This window comes from Camarhynchus parvulus, chromosome 3 (assembly GCF_901933205.1).
Source record: "Camarhynchus parvulus chromosome 3, STF_HiC, whole genome shotgun sequence".
Lineage (NCBI taxonomy): Eukaryota > Metazoa > Chordata > Aves > Passeriformes > Thraupidae > Camarhynchus > Camarhynchus parvulus.
Window position 1 is genome coordinate 27,657,012 of NC_044573.1, and position 16,236 is coordinate 27,673,247.

Below are 16,236 nucleotides of genomic sequence, written 5' to 3' on the forward strand. Positions count from 1 at the left end.
AGAAATAAACAAAAGAGAGAAAGAATATGGAGATACAGGCAAGAACTCTTTGCTTCTCTTCACTGAAGGTCATCTGGATTTGTGAGCTGGAGAGGGACATACCATGTCATGTACATGTCATGACATCCTCTCATTGTGGCACTGATTGTTCATTATTCTTGTAACAAGGAAGGAAGGAAAGGAAGGAAAGGAAAGGAGGGAAGGGAAGGGAAGGGAAGGGAAGGGAAGGGAAGGGAAGGGAAGGGAAGGGAAGGGAAGGGAAGGGAAGGGAAGGGAAGGGAAGGGAAGGGAAGGGAAGGGAAGGGAAGGGAAGGGAAGGGAAGGGAAGGCAAGGGAAGGCAAGGGAAGGGAAGGCAAGGGAAGGAAGGGAAGGGAAGGGAAGGCAAGGGAAGGCAAAGGGAAGGGAAGGGAAGGGAAGGGAAGGGAAGGGAAGGGAAGGGAAGGGAAGGGAAGGGAAGGGAAGGCAAGGGAAGGCAAGGGAAGGCAAGGGAAGGCAAGGGAAGGCAAGGGAAGGCAAGGGAAGGCAAGGGAAGGCAAGGCAAGGGAAGGGAAGGCAAGGCAAGGGAAGGGAAGAAGGAAGGGAGGAAGGAAGGGAGGAAGGAAGGGTTGTGAATAACTATATGAAGTGGGTATAAATTGTGGTGGAAATCTGACTGGACAAATAAAGGTTTTTAGTGGTCAATGGTGAGAAACTGCTGCTGCTTCCAAAAGTCTGGTTTTGGACTTCTCTAATGACAGACTCCATAAAAGATGGCTGATAATGCCCAGCATATTAATATTGTAGTGAAAAATGATCTGGAAGCACCCTCAGTTAAAGGTTCCATGTCACTTGCAAGAAACAGATCTATTTTTTGGATGCTTCAAGCTTTTAATCTTGGGCTACAATTTTTCATAACAGCTGTTTGTCTGTGGTTAAACTCTTCGTGATTTCTGCCAAAGCACTGTGGTTGCAGAAACCAGGCAATGGAAAATGCCTCCCACCCTACCCTAGCTTTTGAATTATGAATACCAGCTACCTTAAAATTTACTTTAGACTTTATAGCAAGGCAGCTTTCTTTTAAAGATAAGCCTTCATAACGGTACAGAAACCTGCCTGATTTTAATTGTATTATCAACCTTTGGAAAATAAGTACCTTTCACACAGACATCAGAAAATTGTTAAGAGCTTCACAGCTAACTTCCCCTGAGCATCTGTCCGTACAGGCACTTGTCCTTTCGGGCAGCATTACAGCATTACATTCCAGTGTAATTCCTGAATCTGGTTTTAGGCAACTTCTTTTATACTGTTAAAGATCTTTTGTAGGCCCAGGAAACATAGAGCAGCAGCTTCCTCAATTTCAATACAGAAGAGACAAAGCTAGATGGGAATGCTGGTGATGGAGAGTTGATTTCAAGCAAAGGAAATGTAGCAGAGATTTACTTGATTTTTGGGGGTGGCAGAGGAAGAAAGAAAGGAGAAGCTGAAAGAGGAACAAAATTGGAAAGAGATTAGGATTTGTTGAATAGAGATTGGAAAATGGAGATTGGTCAGGGAGCAGGCTGTGGGCACTGGAAGTGGGAACAGGAATTGTGGGCCATAAAGAGATAAGATGTGATGAAAGTTGAGTGAAAAAGGTTATAATTACATAGTACCTATGCAAGGAGGCATAAAGAATAAAAACTCATTGAGGAGAATGGATCTTGGCAAAGGGAGAGAAGTGACAAGCTCGAGGAGTAGTCCTATGGGAATCTCATAAACACAAAACCAAGTACAAGGTGTTGCACCTGGATGGAGCAACCCTGGTATCAACAAAGGCTGGGGGATGATCAGGAGCAGCCCTGGGGAGGACAGCTTGGTGCTGCTGCTGGGTGAGTGGCTGGAAATGTGCACTCCCAGCCCAGAAAGCCAAACATGTCCTGAGCTGAAGCCAAAGCAGCGTGGGCAGCAGGGCCAGGGAGGGGATTCTGCCCCTCTGATCTGCTCTGCTGAGTTCCCCCTGGAACCCTGCATCCAGCTCTGGGGGCCCAGCACAGGAGAGACATGGACCTGTTGGAGAGAGTCCAGAGGACGTCACCAAGATGATGAGAAGGATGGAGCACCTCTCCTGTGAGGAAAGGCTGTTTGTTCAGCCTGGAAAAGTCTTAGTGGTGACCTAATTGCAGCCTTCCAGTAGGTGAAGGGAGCCTACAGGAAAGATGGAGACAAACATTTTACAAAGCATCTAATGACAGGACAAGGGGCAATGGTCATCCAACCCAGGTCATTCTATGATTCTGTGATTCTGTGAAAGAATTTCAGCAGAAAATAAGTTCCTCAGGAGGATCAAACAGATTATCCTGTTCAAAAGCCATGCTCTTCTTCACAACCTGAAAGAGGATCTTAGGGTTTCTCTATCTCCCCCCATGCTCAGCAGACAGTAAATATGGGAGAAAACTAATAGTAGTGTATTACATTGTGCTCATGATCTGTTTTATTTAAAACCCAAGTTGGAACACTTCCAGTGCTGCTCCTGACCCATGCACATGTCAGTATGATACGACATGACAGTTTGTTTTCCAGTAGGTGCTGGTGTTTGTTTTACCTGGGAAAGTATATCTTAAAGTTTTATGTTTAAGAAAACCTCATTAGTGTTGCAGTTAAGAAAATAGGAAATGCAAGAGTTAAGGTTGCCTGTGAAACCTTAATTTGTCTCCTTTCGGCATATGTATTATGTTGCAGTCTTTAATTATGTGATCACATGCTGTTTTTCAGTGGTATGTGATCATATAATTAAAGAGTTTATTATAATACATACTGTATTGTAATAATTTAGGGGAGCCACATTAAGATTTCATTGGAATTCCTAATCCTGGCATTTTCTGACTTCTGAGTAAAAGTCTTTGTCACTTTAATACTGCTTTTAATGAGGCAGGTAGAGAGGCATGATAAAGTTGTACAGTCAAAGGCTAAAATTTTCTAAGTGTCAATCACCTAAACTTCTTGGTACTCAGATTTCAGAAGTCTCTGTGCATCTTTGTCTCTTAGGGCATTAACTGGGATTCAGACATGTACAGAGTGTCTGACTATTACATGCTATAGCTTACAGTCTAAATATGTATTTAGGACTGAACATTTAGGCATCCAGATTGGAAGATTTGATCACTGACTATAAGGAATATTTCTGAACTAAGAGTGTGCTTTATTTAAAAATGATGGCCTTGTGGTTAAAACTCAAGTATTAATCATGGAATTGGCAGAGTGAAAAACCAAGGCTGCAGACTTGCTATGTTAATAATGAGTAAGTCACTTACTCTGTCCTCATGACAAGCCTTTGCTGCTGCTGCTCAGGGCCTTAGGCTACTACAGTTTAAAGTTAGGGTAACTAACATATTCTACCACATGTTAAGTTTAGGTCTAGCTCTGCCAGATAGCATACTAAAAATACGCAGTGCCTTGTCTACGCTACAGTTTTATAATGTGGCCTTTTGAACAAGTTAGGTAGCACATTCAGAAGCATATTTAACTCCTTGTCTGGACATGCCCTTCATTACTCCGTAACTCATGATTATTCATGTACAGAACTCAGATAACAGCACTGAAAAATTCTAGAACTAAATCAGGTCTTGTAAAACTTATTAATATCATGGAAGAAGCATCATCAGTTAAACAAATTGCATTAATGTCTAAGCATTTAATAGTTTTCTCTTTTGTTTTAAATTTAATAATTTCTTGGGGTTTTTTTCCTGTAACTTTTCTGTCATGTTCCCATCATGACAGGTGCCTGCACATGAATTAGAATGGAACTTTAATATAATAAACAAAACTTTTAGCATTTGCATAAGAGGAGAATGCAGAAGCTGAGAGTAATTTTTGTGTTAATAGTAAATATTGGGGTCTGTGATTGAAACACAATGGTCTTTCAAGTGACGCTTTATGAATCTAAAGCACTCCAGATTTAGATTTTCTTTTTCTTTTTTTTTTCCAGTAAAGACTTTGTTTAATCCAGCTCCAGCCCTTGCTGACCTCGATCCACAGTTTTATACCTATTCTGATATCTTCTGCTGCAATGAAACTGAGGTAATGGTCATGTGTCATGTTAAAGAAGGAGTCTTAAGCAGGATCATTTCAGGATAGTCTTCTCAAATACAGCATAGGGAACAGGAAAATTGAGCCATACTCCTCTTACCTGATCTAAGTAGCAAAGAGGAGTATTCTAGAATTACTTGATCTTGCACTTGAAATTAAATTAGCTGTTTGCAGCAGGAAAGTTGGGTCCAGCCTTCCTTCCAAGCCGATCAGCAAAACGCATCCATAAAAGGACACTTGTTAAATGTTATCACTGAGTGGTAAATATTAAAATAGTTCCTTGTCCTTGGTCTGTGGTCCCTTGATATGATTAGCAGGAATGCATTAGCCATAGTGTTCTGACAGTTTTAAACTCTGTTGCCAGGAGGTGATGCACGCTTGCTGCACTTGATGGTAAATAGTAGCTTCATATGCCTCTTCCTGTCAGATCTCTTTTCAGTGAATCTTCTCTGGCCTTCAACTGTATATTTTGCTTTTTTCATTTTTTCCTCCCTCCTTTTCCTCTCTTTTCTAATTCAAGTGTTATTTCTCCCAAAGGAAATTGGTTTTGTCACAAGAGACAAATTAACCTCATCTCATAAGACCTTTGTTTAAATTTGCTACCTATTAGCATTAAGCATGCTGTGTTCCTTCCCCTCACCCTGTCTTTATATAAACAGCAATGTGGGAGAAGTAACCTATTGGATAGGAGCCATGCCTTGATCAGAATTAAAGTTATCTCTGAGAAACATGAATTCTGCAATGAACATGATCCCTTTGGGTGGGGAGGAGGGGGAAGAGCTAAGAGAGAGCATGGCCCTGCTTACTTGTAGTGTTTTCTGTCTGATGATGTCTGTCAGTGTAAATTTTTGAAGACTTGCGCCGGCTAGCTATATACAGGCACGAACAGGACGGGACCACTGATGGATGCGTCGGGAACTGTTTATTTAGAATCTGTATAATACATAGTTTTGTCTATGCAAAGATCTTGACAGTTCGCATCCAGGCGGCAAGCTAAAGAAACTCACTTGTTACAAGTCACCAAATACTCATCTTAGCCAATTACACAGAGAGAAAGCATATTGACAGTGATTCTATCCAATCAACATAAGCACACGTAGCTGGAGTTAAAACAATCCTTGCTTGTTCATTTATAAGAAAACAAAGCATAAAACCCTACAAAGACTCAGTTACCCTCTTTTGAAATTTCTGTTAAACCCCATCACAACCTATATCAGAAGTTCTCAGTCCATGAGTCTTCCAGCATTTAAGGGTGAGCCTAAGTAACCCAAAAAGACGTCTAAATTTTATTCTGGGATGTTTCCTTATGGGTCTGCCAAGTTCACATACTCCAGAGAATTCAAGAATTAGCAAAATAGCAAGGTGGGAGATGCTATGGCTCTTCAGGTCTCTGGAAGCCAAAGTTTCCAGAATAACTGGCAGTGATACAAGTTGTGGCTCAGACACTGTACAACAGATATCAGAATTCAATTCTGTGTGATGAGAATGCTAAGGCAAAGTATTTATTCTTGTTCAGGGGACTTGCAGAACAGCAGTATCATGTTTTTTTAATGCTATCAGAAAGCTCTTATGCCTGGACTATGCCTCTGGATTGGCTAAATGGTGCAATGGCTCACATTTTGGGCTGAGAACACCCATACTCTCCCACTATTTAGTAAATATCATTTGTTGTTTGCCTTTTTCATAATGCCACTTGCTAATATTTTTTCCCCGGCAAAAACTTCTTCCCCATATGTTAGAAACAAAGCTTTGTTTTTCTTTACTTGTCTATTCTTGACTTTTCTCTCTTTGCATCACACATGTTAGAGTTTTCCTTTTGTTGTATTTTATTGCTAGGGGACAGTCTTGAAAGAGGCGTTCTTTAGAAGTGTAGCTTGCTGGATCCAGGGGTATTATTATTACCACCATATGGAGAAAAGAAAATTACTTCTATTTAGACAACAAGAAATACAGGTGTATAATTATAATAGATCCCTGCTCACTCATCTACCTTTTCCTGCAGAGCTGGGGGTACAGTTTGCATTCTTTTCTGCTGTTTTGTTTTTAAAAGTAATTACCATGTGAAGATAGCTTGGATCACTGGATGCAAGGTCAGGCACAGAAATATGCTCTCTGCTGTTGAGGAGGCTCATCTCTTCTGAATTTATGGAAATGCTAGACATATGGGAGTTCCTGCCAGCCATATCAAGGAAGCATAAATCCAAGTGTACAGCATATTCTGAGAACAACAATGGCTCATAAATACCTTTGGTTTTAGAAACAACCTTTTGAAACTTTGCAATGAAATCGATTATGTTAGCACAAATGTAATATTCAATTTTGTTTGATTTCATTCTCTCTGTGTGTCTGATTTGTATTGAATTGATTTTTAGGGATGAACTATTGCCATTGTTCCTTTCTTGCTGCTGAGAAAAAAAGGAAAAATCAAGCATTTGTTTTTCTTATGTCACAAGTTTGAAAGTAGTTTTTTTAGTAATTGTTGTATGTTCATATACCATCTGTTTTCTGTTATCTTTCATGACTTTCTTTAATTTCAGAGCTCTATAATGAGTACACTTGAGAAGTTTGATATACAGACAAATGTTTACATACCAAATAAAGGTTAGCAGTCACATCTCTGCATGGCACTTAAAATCAACAAGTTAATTCTACAAATCTTAAAGATAAATCTAATTTTTTTAAACTTTATACATTCAACTGACTACATATGCATTTCCATCATCATCTTAAATAAGGGAGTACCTAAGACTTTGGTGATCCTGAACATATACTGGGAAAAGATATTTTTATCCTATTTTTTTTTTAATTCCCTTAGTATTTAGTGGCAATTGCAGTTAGAAAATAGCAGTTGGATAATATGGACCTTTTCTCTAAGCCAATATGGTCATTCTCTTGGATTTTAAAAAATTATTATTCTCTATGACCAAATGTATTGAATGTCCTGCTTACAACTGCCTTCCTGAGGTGTTCTGTTCCAGCTCCATTGCCTCTCCTACTTGGTATTTCTAAGTCTCTGTCTTCCTTATAGCCAAAATCCTATTCCAGCTTTACCCTTTCTGGAATCTTTTTTTTTTTTTTTGTTATCTGGTATTTTTAGCTACTTCAAGGGGAAAAAAAGTGTATTTCTGCTTTATCTTTACAAGTTTTTAAAATAGTTAATAAACCACCTTGGGTTTGAAGGTGAATTCTTTAGAGCTGCCCAGTTCAACTGCTTCTAAAACATTCTTTTAAACACAGATGCGTGCTCTCAGACAAGATTAAATTGACACAGATTCTTTTGTTTTATTGCCTTGTTTACCTTTCTTAGTAATTTATATTTGCAAGTATTTGTCACAATTTCATCACAGTATCCCTCTCTTCCTTGTTCACCAAGAAAACTTTTAAATTATAAAGTCCTGTGGTTTGCAGATAATACGTGAACAGTATGTTTGTAACAGAAAATTATATTGGCTGTCAAACAGAACACCAGCCATATAGTTTAAGACATCTTCATAGACTCTGTGGAGTGTTTGTATTATCAAAGATGAGAAAAGGGGATGGTCCTTGTGTTTAGCTGAATTATTACTGAGTCAGAAGTTTCTGTTATTTCACAGAATCACAGAATTTCTACGTTGGAAGAGACCTTTAAGATCATCGAGTCCAACCCATGTTCTAACACCTCAACTAGATCATGGCACCAAGTGCCAGATCCAGTCTTTTTTTAAACACATTAAGGGATGGTGACTCCACCACCTCCCTGGGTATATGATTCCAGTATTTGACCACTCTTTCTGTGAAAAACTTCCTCTTTAATTCTAGTCTGTATCTCCCTTGGCGCAGTTTGAGGCTGTGTCCTCTTGTTATTTACAGCTCTAAAGATCAGGGTCTTGATCTGCAATGCCTTTGTCACAGAGCAGAAGTTTAAAGATGTCAGCTCTAGTGTCAGCCATGGGATGCTGGCTCTCAAACATGCAAATATCAAATACAACATCAACACTTTATATTCCATTCTTTATTAAATGCTTTAGGATTTAATGAAACCACATGCAGTATCTGGTATAACAGCACAGCTTGTTCTTATGGATTTACGTGCTAGAGAGAAGCAAACAAAATTACACTATCAGTGAATTATCTACCATTAGTTTGTCTAGAAGGCTCTTCACAAGCTGTTCTTTTCACTCTTGCTTGTTGCAATAACAGGGGTTTTTATGTCTGACATTACTTTCTTTTTATGTGGTTCATGAACAAAAATGTCAGAACAAATCTTGCAAGGTTATCAGTTCTTTCACTGCTTAGCCTGTAGTTCAGTTTTATCTTTTCCCAGAAAGATCAAACTTGTTGAGACTAGTTTGTTAATTCCCAGATGTAGCACAGGCTAATCCCTGAGGTTTGTGCAGGAATGTGCTAGTTCTCCATTCCCTTAATTCTTCTAATGAAAAATAAATGTACCCAGTGTCATCCTGGTGAAAACTAATGGTTGTTCTTTTCAGTCATCTATAAATGTTGAAAAAGAGACAACCCTATACCAGACAAGGAATACTTGCCATTTTTTTCCCACGTATTTGTGTGATTCCTTGCTGCAGATGGCTCTAGGCATAACCACAATGTCAATACAGTTCATGTGTTGTTTTTCTTTCTTAGCGTGTGCATGCAGTTACATAGCCCTGCAGGTTAGGAACCAAAATATATTGCACATCAGCAATTTCAATTTGATCCTAAACGTTTTGAAGAACAGCTGCTCCTCTGTTCAAAGACTACTGAGGAGCCCTTCAGGAGAAGAAAAACTCCTGAATGGTTACAGCAAAGGATTAAGTTTGACAAGCTATTTTTAATGCAAAATGGGGAACTACTTTTTCCCTCATGTAAAATGGGTATCAGACTTCTGATCTAAAGAAGGCCTTGCAAAGATTTAATTAACTACTAGCATTGGAGCTTCAATAGTAGAAAGCAGTACAAGTTAATTGCGGATTTTGTTAAAGCTGTAAGATGTATAAAAATAACGCAGAAAAACAGATACATTTCTACTGTTTCCTTTTAAGTGTTACTGTCTATTAACAGAGTATTGATAATTTTTAAAATAAATATTTGTTAGTATGTCCAGAATCAAGAGACATTATTGCCTTTTGCAAGATTCAGAGAATATGAAGTTTATAAAACTTTATCTGTAGTCTGGGATAAGGACATTTAATATATGGCTTGTTAATATAGAGAGATTAATAGAAAGAATAATCTTCCTTAAGAAAATATAATTGATCTCTTTAGGAGTCAAAACAAAAACAGGTCCTTTAGAAATTCCTTTAGAAATAAAATATTTCAGAACATCTCTTGAATTTGCCTCTTGTGATGGAAAGCTACTATTCTTCCATTACATAGAAGTTGCCAGCAAGTCACAGTATATTTTATTTCCATCTTTGTTCTAAACCCCTTTTTATCAGTTGCTGGAAAGTATGAGTTTTCCCATATTTAGTCTAAAATGAAAGATGTTACTTTTGGGAGGGAAATTATAGCTTCAGGCCAATTCATTTCAATCAGTTTTTAATTATTCTAGCACGATAAGTATTTCTGCCTGCCTGTATGTAAAAATTTTTTAATTTGAAACAACTGGAACTAGCTTGGCTTGTGGCCTGACCTTGCAATTTCTTATACACTAAATCTGTTGTACTACTTCTTGGGGACTGCTCACATGTGTTAGAATTAATGAGATTGAGTTCTTGTTCTGTCATTCTCAAAAGAAATCTTCTAAGGTACAGGCCAAGTTTGAAGCTAACTGACTTACTGTGTTATAATATTTGAAATGAAAAGTATTTTAAATTATCATATGTAGTTTTAGATCCATTAGCCTTAAAACTGAGACAGTTTCCCTTTTATTGTTTATTATTTCTCTTCCAGTAGTACCTGGGAACATTTGCTAAGTTGTTATTGTGCTAGGTGCACAAAACCCAGTCCAAATGATGGACTGCTCCCCTAGGAATTAACACTTGTTATTTCACCAGTTTATATTTGCTGAGGATCAGAGGATTGTGGAAGTTAGGAACAGGCGTCTGGATGTTCAACTAGTCCAACACCCTGGTGAAGCCTGTCCAGCCTAGGATGGATTGCTCAGGGCTTTGTCCAGTCAAGTTCTGAATCTCCCAAGGCTGGAGCCTGCATGACCTCTGGGCACGTGTTCCACTGCTTCATCACCCTTGTGGTGAAAAAGCTTGTCCTAATATTGGAATTTCCCATGTTCTAGTTTGTGCTTGTTGTCTCTAGCCCTATCCCTGTGCGCCTTCAAGAAGACTCTGGCTTCATCTTCTCTATACCCACCTACTAAATTGCCCTAGACAGCAATTAGATTTTCCCCTTAGCTAGGAGTTCTTAAGGTTGAACCAGCCTGCTTCTCCCAGCCTCCTCTTGTATGTCCTGGGCTCTGGCCCTGACTGTCTGGATGGCTTTCCACTGCAGTGTGCTGTGCTAGCTCGGTGTCTTACTTGTGCCAGAGTTCCCAAAACTAGATACGATGCTGCAGGTTTGGTTGTGCAAATGCCAAGCAGAGGATCCAGAACATCTCCCTGGAAGTGGCTGCCCCAAATGCACCATAGCTTGGAACAACTGGCAAATGCTCCTATGCTGGGAACATTCTCAGTTGTAGCCAGTGTAAATTACTGTTGCTGTTGAAAGAAGTTAATTGTTTTGGGTTGACTTTTGCGGGTAATGTGGGACTCGGGGTGGTGTTAGTTTTAAGACAGATTTGCCTTACAATCTCAGTTTCTTTCCAGGCCACACAAATGGCTGTTCTGGCACATGAGAGTGGGCCATTTGGACAGGAGTGGCAAGGAAAAAGTAGAACCATTTTCTTTTATGTAGCACTTCTGGTTTGTGTCAGCTTACCACGACTAGACTCCACGGTCTAAAGAGAGACAGAGACTTAACTAAGATTGGTAAAGACTATGGCCAAGAACCTTCCTATCTATGAAATTAAAAGCTTTAGTTAAATTTTTCTACCAGTCTTGCAAACAACATTTTGAAAATAGCATGTAGATTAATTATACTATATCCATCATAGGTTTATTCTGACAGCAGTTGTGTGGAATGCCATCTTGCTTTAATAAGTCCATTTAACTGAGTAGTTTTATGAGACTAGCTGCAGAAAAATAAAATTCTTCATTTGCTGCTCTTTTTTACAGTATGATGGCAAATGTCCACATTGGGCTTTTAGTATTGTTATTTAATTTTTTCTTTACATAACCATTAGTTATTTCCCTCAATTGTACCACAGTTTGTTTTTTAAATAAGATTCTACTGAAGGGAGGGACTTCAAAACTCACCACAGTATTTAACATCAGTTGACATTTACTGCAATTTCTAATCATTGGCACAGAATCTGTCTGGCTTCTGCTGCTTTTATGGTTCTTCCAGCTTGTTCCAGTGTTTTTTAGTTGTACCATCCTGCTGTAGATGAGTTAGATGATAATGGTTTGAAGCAGCCAAACATCTACTTTTATACAGACACTGTCTGTTCAAAATAATTTTGTTTATTGGTATAAGCAGTGTAACGATGAAAAGAAAGATTTCTACAAATATCTGTCCCAAAACAACTCTTTCACTACTCAAACAAAAAATCCTGTTGATTTGGGACATGGGAAGCACAGACATGAGTACTGTCATAATGCTAAGCATACAGGTTGTGCATTTCATTAGGAAGAATTATTATATTTAAATACTTCATTTACCTTGCTCATGAGCTTACAGAAGTATAAATATCAGGTAAATAAACCAATATTAGATTTACTGTTACTCTACCAAAACCAAATCCACTTTCCTTCTGGAGACTTTGCCATGGAGGTAGAATGTTTGGAATTATTGCCCCTCATAAAGTACTCTGAAAATTCAGTTTGCCTGTTTCATTTAAGGATTTGTGTTAAATTATTTTTATTCTTGTAGCACGGGGCACCAGGTGTTCTGAATACAGGAATACATAATTCCTGCTCCAGAGATATTAAAATTCACGAAGAGACTCGGACTCTTCAGACACTTGAATAGAGTGTACATATATTTTTTAATATAATATGTCGTCTATCCGTAGTTACTCCAAAACCATTATTAGTGAATTGATTTCCTGGAAACCTTGTAAGAAGATACATTCAAAAGATTTTGTGAGATACTTTTTGAAAAAAAATTCTTACTTGAAAATACTTTTATAACCTTTTAAAGACTGAAATATGTTTAATACGCTTGAATAGTTTATAGTGCAAGAGAAGTTCCAGCAGCATGGCAGCATGTCAAAGAGAAAATTGGACAGATTTAGTTGCCTTCTTACAATTTAGAACTTACTATATTCTTGTCTGGGATCAGTGTGGTTAAAAAAAGTAATTTTAAGTTGCATGTACACGTTGACCACACACAAGTTTAACAACCGAGTCCTGCCACACCAGGCTCTGCCTCGTAGTGACCAAATCAACAGCGCTTGAAATAATTTGTGCATTTGCCTGAGTAGAGACTGCAGCACTTAGTCATGTGCGTTTAAAAATTAAAGCGATTAAGTGCTCTGCGAGTGATACTATGAACGCTAGGGAGTGTGTTGGCACGGTGTGGCCCTCCGGAGCCCAGGGGTGGCTGCTCTCGCCGGGGCCGGGCTGCAGCTCAGGAAATGACAGTGGCGAGCAGCAGCAGTGACTCACGGCTGGGGCGGCGCGCTCGGCGCTGGCTGCTGCAGTTCCTGTCCCGGCTGCCGCCCGCTCCTCGCTGCGCGCCCCCAGACACTTGTTCGGTCGCTGCAGTTTGTTACATCGAGAACTGCGAGCGCTGAATTCAAGCTTCAGCCATGCAGAGGAAGGTAGTTTGAAATATTTCAGCAGCTGTTTGCCAAGAAGCTGAGCTGCCCATGCAGCAAAGGTCAGGAGAGTGGCTGCTGAATAGGTTCCAAAGAAAGTTTTCCACTGAAAATAAACCCTAGGAGTGTGGAAGTTATGCTCGGCTATGAAGCAGGTATCTGAAAATGCTTCAGGCTGCGTTCTTCAAGATGCAGCAGCAGCCTTGTAATGCGAGCTACAGCAAGGCTTCCTTTTTCATGGGCAAGCAGGACAAAATTTAGTGAAGACAGCAAAATGCAATGTGTCTGTTTACTTACAGTTGAAGGCATACAGTATTATGCAGAACTGCCTGGTAGGCTGTTTCAGAGAAAAGACAATTTCTCTTCCTTTTCTTCCTGTTTCATTCTTGTTCTTTTCCCTTCCAAAAAGAAGAGAAAAGCACATTACATTTGACAATACAATGCCATCAAGAAAATGTGTGAAGTGGTGAAAATGTTGTTTGATTCTGAAGTCTGCATTGCAGATTTTGGTGAAGTGTTGCTCTTAGTTGTGTGGAACTAGAAGAGATTAATTTTAAGACCCAGCTGGGAGAAGTTTACTTGAGCTCACCATCAGTTAGAAGAAGAGTTTAACTACGTTTGTACAGAGCCAGCACAGTTGACAGAGACATATGGACATGGCTCTAACACAAATATATAATAATTTTTAATGGGCCTTTGTCCAAAGGTGGCTTCAGATAAATTTTAGGTATTCTCATCTAAAAATATATATGTTAAACTGAACAGAGTGGTCAAAGTTGAGCAATTTTTTTTTCCCAAAAGAGATTTTCCCTTGTGATGTCCCTTCAGCTAGCTGAACACTGAGAATTTTAAAAAGTATTTTAAAAGTTCCTCACTTAGTGATAAATATTCCTCAAGAATAGTGACCAAGTTGATTTGCAGCATTTTTTCACATTAAACCACAAAATGCTTTTGCCAAGACTGTGTCACTGTGTCTATTTCACGGATAAATAAACAGAGGCATGTGGGAGAAATGTGATTTTACTAAGGGTTGTATAGCAGGTAAGTTGTAGAAGCTGGAACAGAACCCACACCTCCTGTGTCTCTCTGCCTAGGCTGCTCTGTGTTAGTCTGCTGTGCCTGAAGTACACACTGATTTCAAGCAAGGAGCAAGACACAGCTGAAGATCAGCGTAGGAAGTGGTTTCATGATCATCCTACAATACACATTTTTAAAAGATACTAAATACTGTTTTCAAATGCAACAGTTGTCCAAAAATGAATGCTGTCAGATTATGATTTTCATTTGCGTGGGTTGTTTTCCAGGCAGAAATTTTAACGGGCATCCCAGTTGGCAACCTTGAAGATGCTGAAAAGGTGGGACGCATGCTGTTAGGAAGAGGGTGTAAGCTCGTAATTGTTACTCTTGGAGCAGAAGGCTGCATGATGATATCAGGAGACGAAGGCATTCCAAAGCACGTTCCTGCTGGGAAGGTCAGGGCTGTGGACACTACGGTACGTTTTTGTGGTTTAACTGTCTTGCTTTGGAAAAGACTGCTTAAGCACTAGGGGAAAGCAGTGAGTAATCAGCCAAATCTTTGGGCACTAGCACAAAGGCTAATTTATGATGTGGAATTAGTGTCTTGCTTCCAGTGTCTCATATATTAAATATCAGTTCACCTGAGTTTTACAGTATGTATTGTAGATGAGCTAGAACTGTTATACATACTAAAGGTGTCCTCATGTTCCTCCTTTACTGAAGTACCTGTCTCTGACTGTAGTTTGTGATACCACTGGATTGAGCTGCAGTCTTGTTTTTCACCTTTGCCCTTTCATTTAATTCATCTTGTCTAGAACTCAAACACTCTGAGAGAATGGGGATACTACTCATAATCTGAAATGAAATGTTTGATTCTCCGGACAAAGCATGAATTACTTACCAAATCTAGCATAAGGTGATTAAAGACATAATTTTTACAGAATATAGTGGAAAAACCCAAAAGTTCTTGCTGTTTCATGATGACTGTTTTATGATGCTAGATAAGGGATACTTGGTCAGGTGCATTTTAATCTTTGACATTAGGATACTTCTTTGCTTCCTGCTCAGAACTAATTGCAGAAAACATGCTCTGTTGAAACCACAAAATACAATACCCCCAGCAAAAGAGAGAAACAGGACAGGCAATAGTTAAGATATCATTGCTATGAAAACCTTACCACATTGCACATATGGGGCTATTTTGTGTTCCTAGTATTATCTGACATAAATCCAAAATAATTCCAGTGGAGTTACTGAGAGCAGAGCAGGTCACGTTATATGTCCTGACTATACATTTAAATGCCTGTTATAATAACGTCATATTACATATGTTCTGTTACAATAGTTCATTAAAATCCTGGAGATTTTACCATCTGGTATGTTCTATATCTGAATTGCATTAATAACAACTAGTTCTTGTAGCATGTTTTTCATCCATGGACCTCATACTGATTCACAAAGAGGAAAGGCAACTGCTTAAAGGATGAGGAAACAGAGGCAGAGGGAGCCGAGATTACCTAGGTCAGTAACATGCAGTAGCAGAGCTAAGAGTAAAGTCACTTCATCTCAATCAGAAGATCGCTTATAGGCTTGGACTGTGATATTCTGGTACTGTGGAAAGCATTGTTTCATTGGTCAATGTAATCTTTTTCTGCATAACTCTGAAATAGAGATACTTTGGTTTTATTTTCCCCTCTTGCCGCTTTGTCATTTAGAAGTTTGGGTTTGTACTGGTTTTGGAATATCTTGAATTTCTAGTTAGGGAAAGGAGACATCACTGAGGTTCTTGGTTCGTGCATAAGGTTCTAGGTAGGGCGCTGCAGATGCCAAACTGCCTCTGCTTGCTTTTAGCCCAGAATTAGAAGTGCCAAGGTAGTGAAAGGCAGAGCCCCCAAAGCTGTCCAGAAGCAGGGTTTATTAGCTTGGGAGCAACACCTTGTGAACCTGGCAGTATAGCTTCTTGCTCTGAGTTGGTAAATCCACTGCTGCTATCAAAGCTTACTGTTAGAGCTTCTTCTCCATCACACAGAAGTGATGTTGAAGAAATACGTGTGATCTGCTTCTTCAAAAGAAGAAAATTGCTTCCAGATCAGCTATTGTTTGATATCTTAAAGAATTGCTGCTCTTGGAATAAAACAGCAATACTGAAACCACACACTGTGGATGAAAAATGCTTTTTATCTTGCCTAGCAGTTCAGAGTTTCATGTCTGAACGAATGTAATGTGCCTCCTTTTAAAAAAAGAATCATTTTATTTTAAATAAAAACAGTTCCTTTTAATTTACTAAATCATTGCCCTGCCTCCTTGTGGCCAACAGGTTATTGGCTTGCACATAGCAGAGGATTTTCACAGTTAATTTTGTTAATCTATTTAAATACCAGTG

General features: G+C 39.0%; 1 protein-coding gene across 1 annotated transcript in view; it reads left to right on the forward strand.

The window, feature by feature from the left end:
• The window catches only part of RBKS (ribokinase), a 72,973-nt gene that overhangs the window by 36,994 nt on the left and 19,743 nt on the right, over positions 1 to 16,236 (forward strand). The window contains exons 6-7 of the mRNA XM_030945387.1: positions 3,945 to 4,036; positions 14,141 to 14,329. Coding sequence (XP_030801247.1) covers positions 3,945 to 4,036; positions 14,141 to 14,329 — 281 coding nt within the window. The remainder of the gene's footprint in view (positions 1 to 3,944; positions 4,037 to 14,140; positions 14,330 to 16,236) is intronic.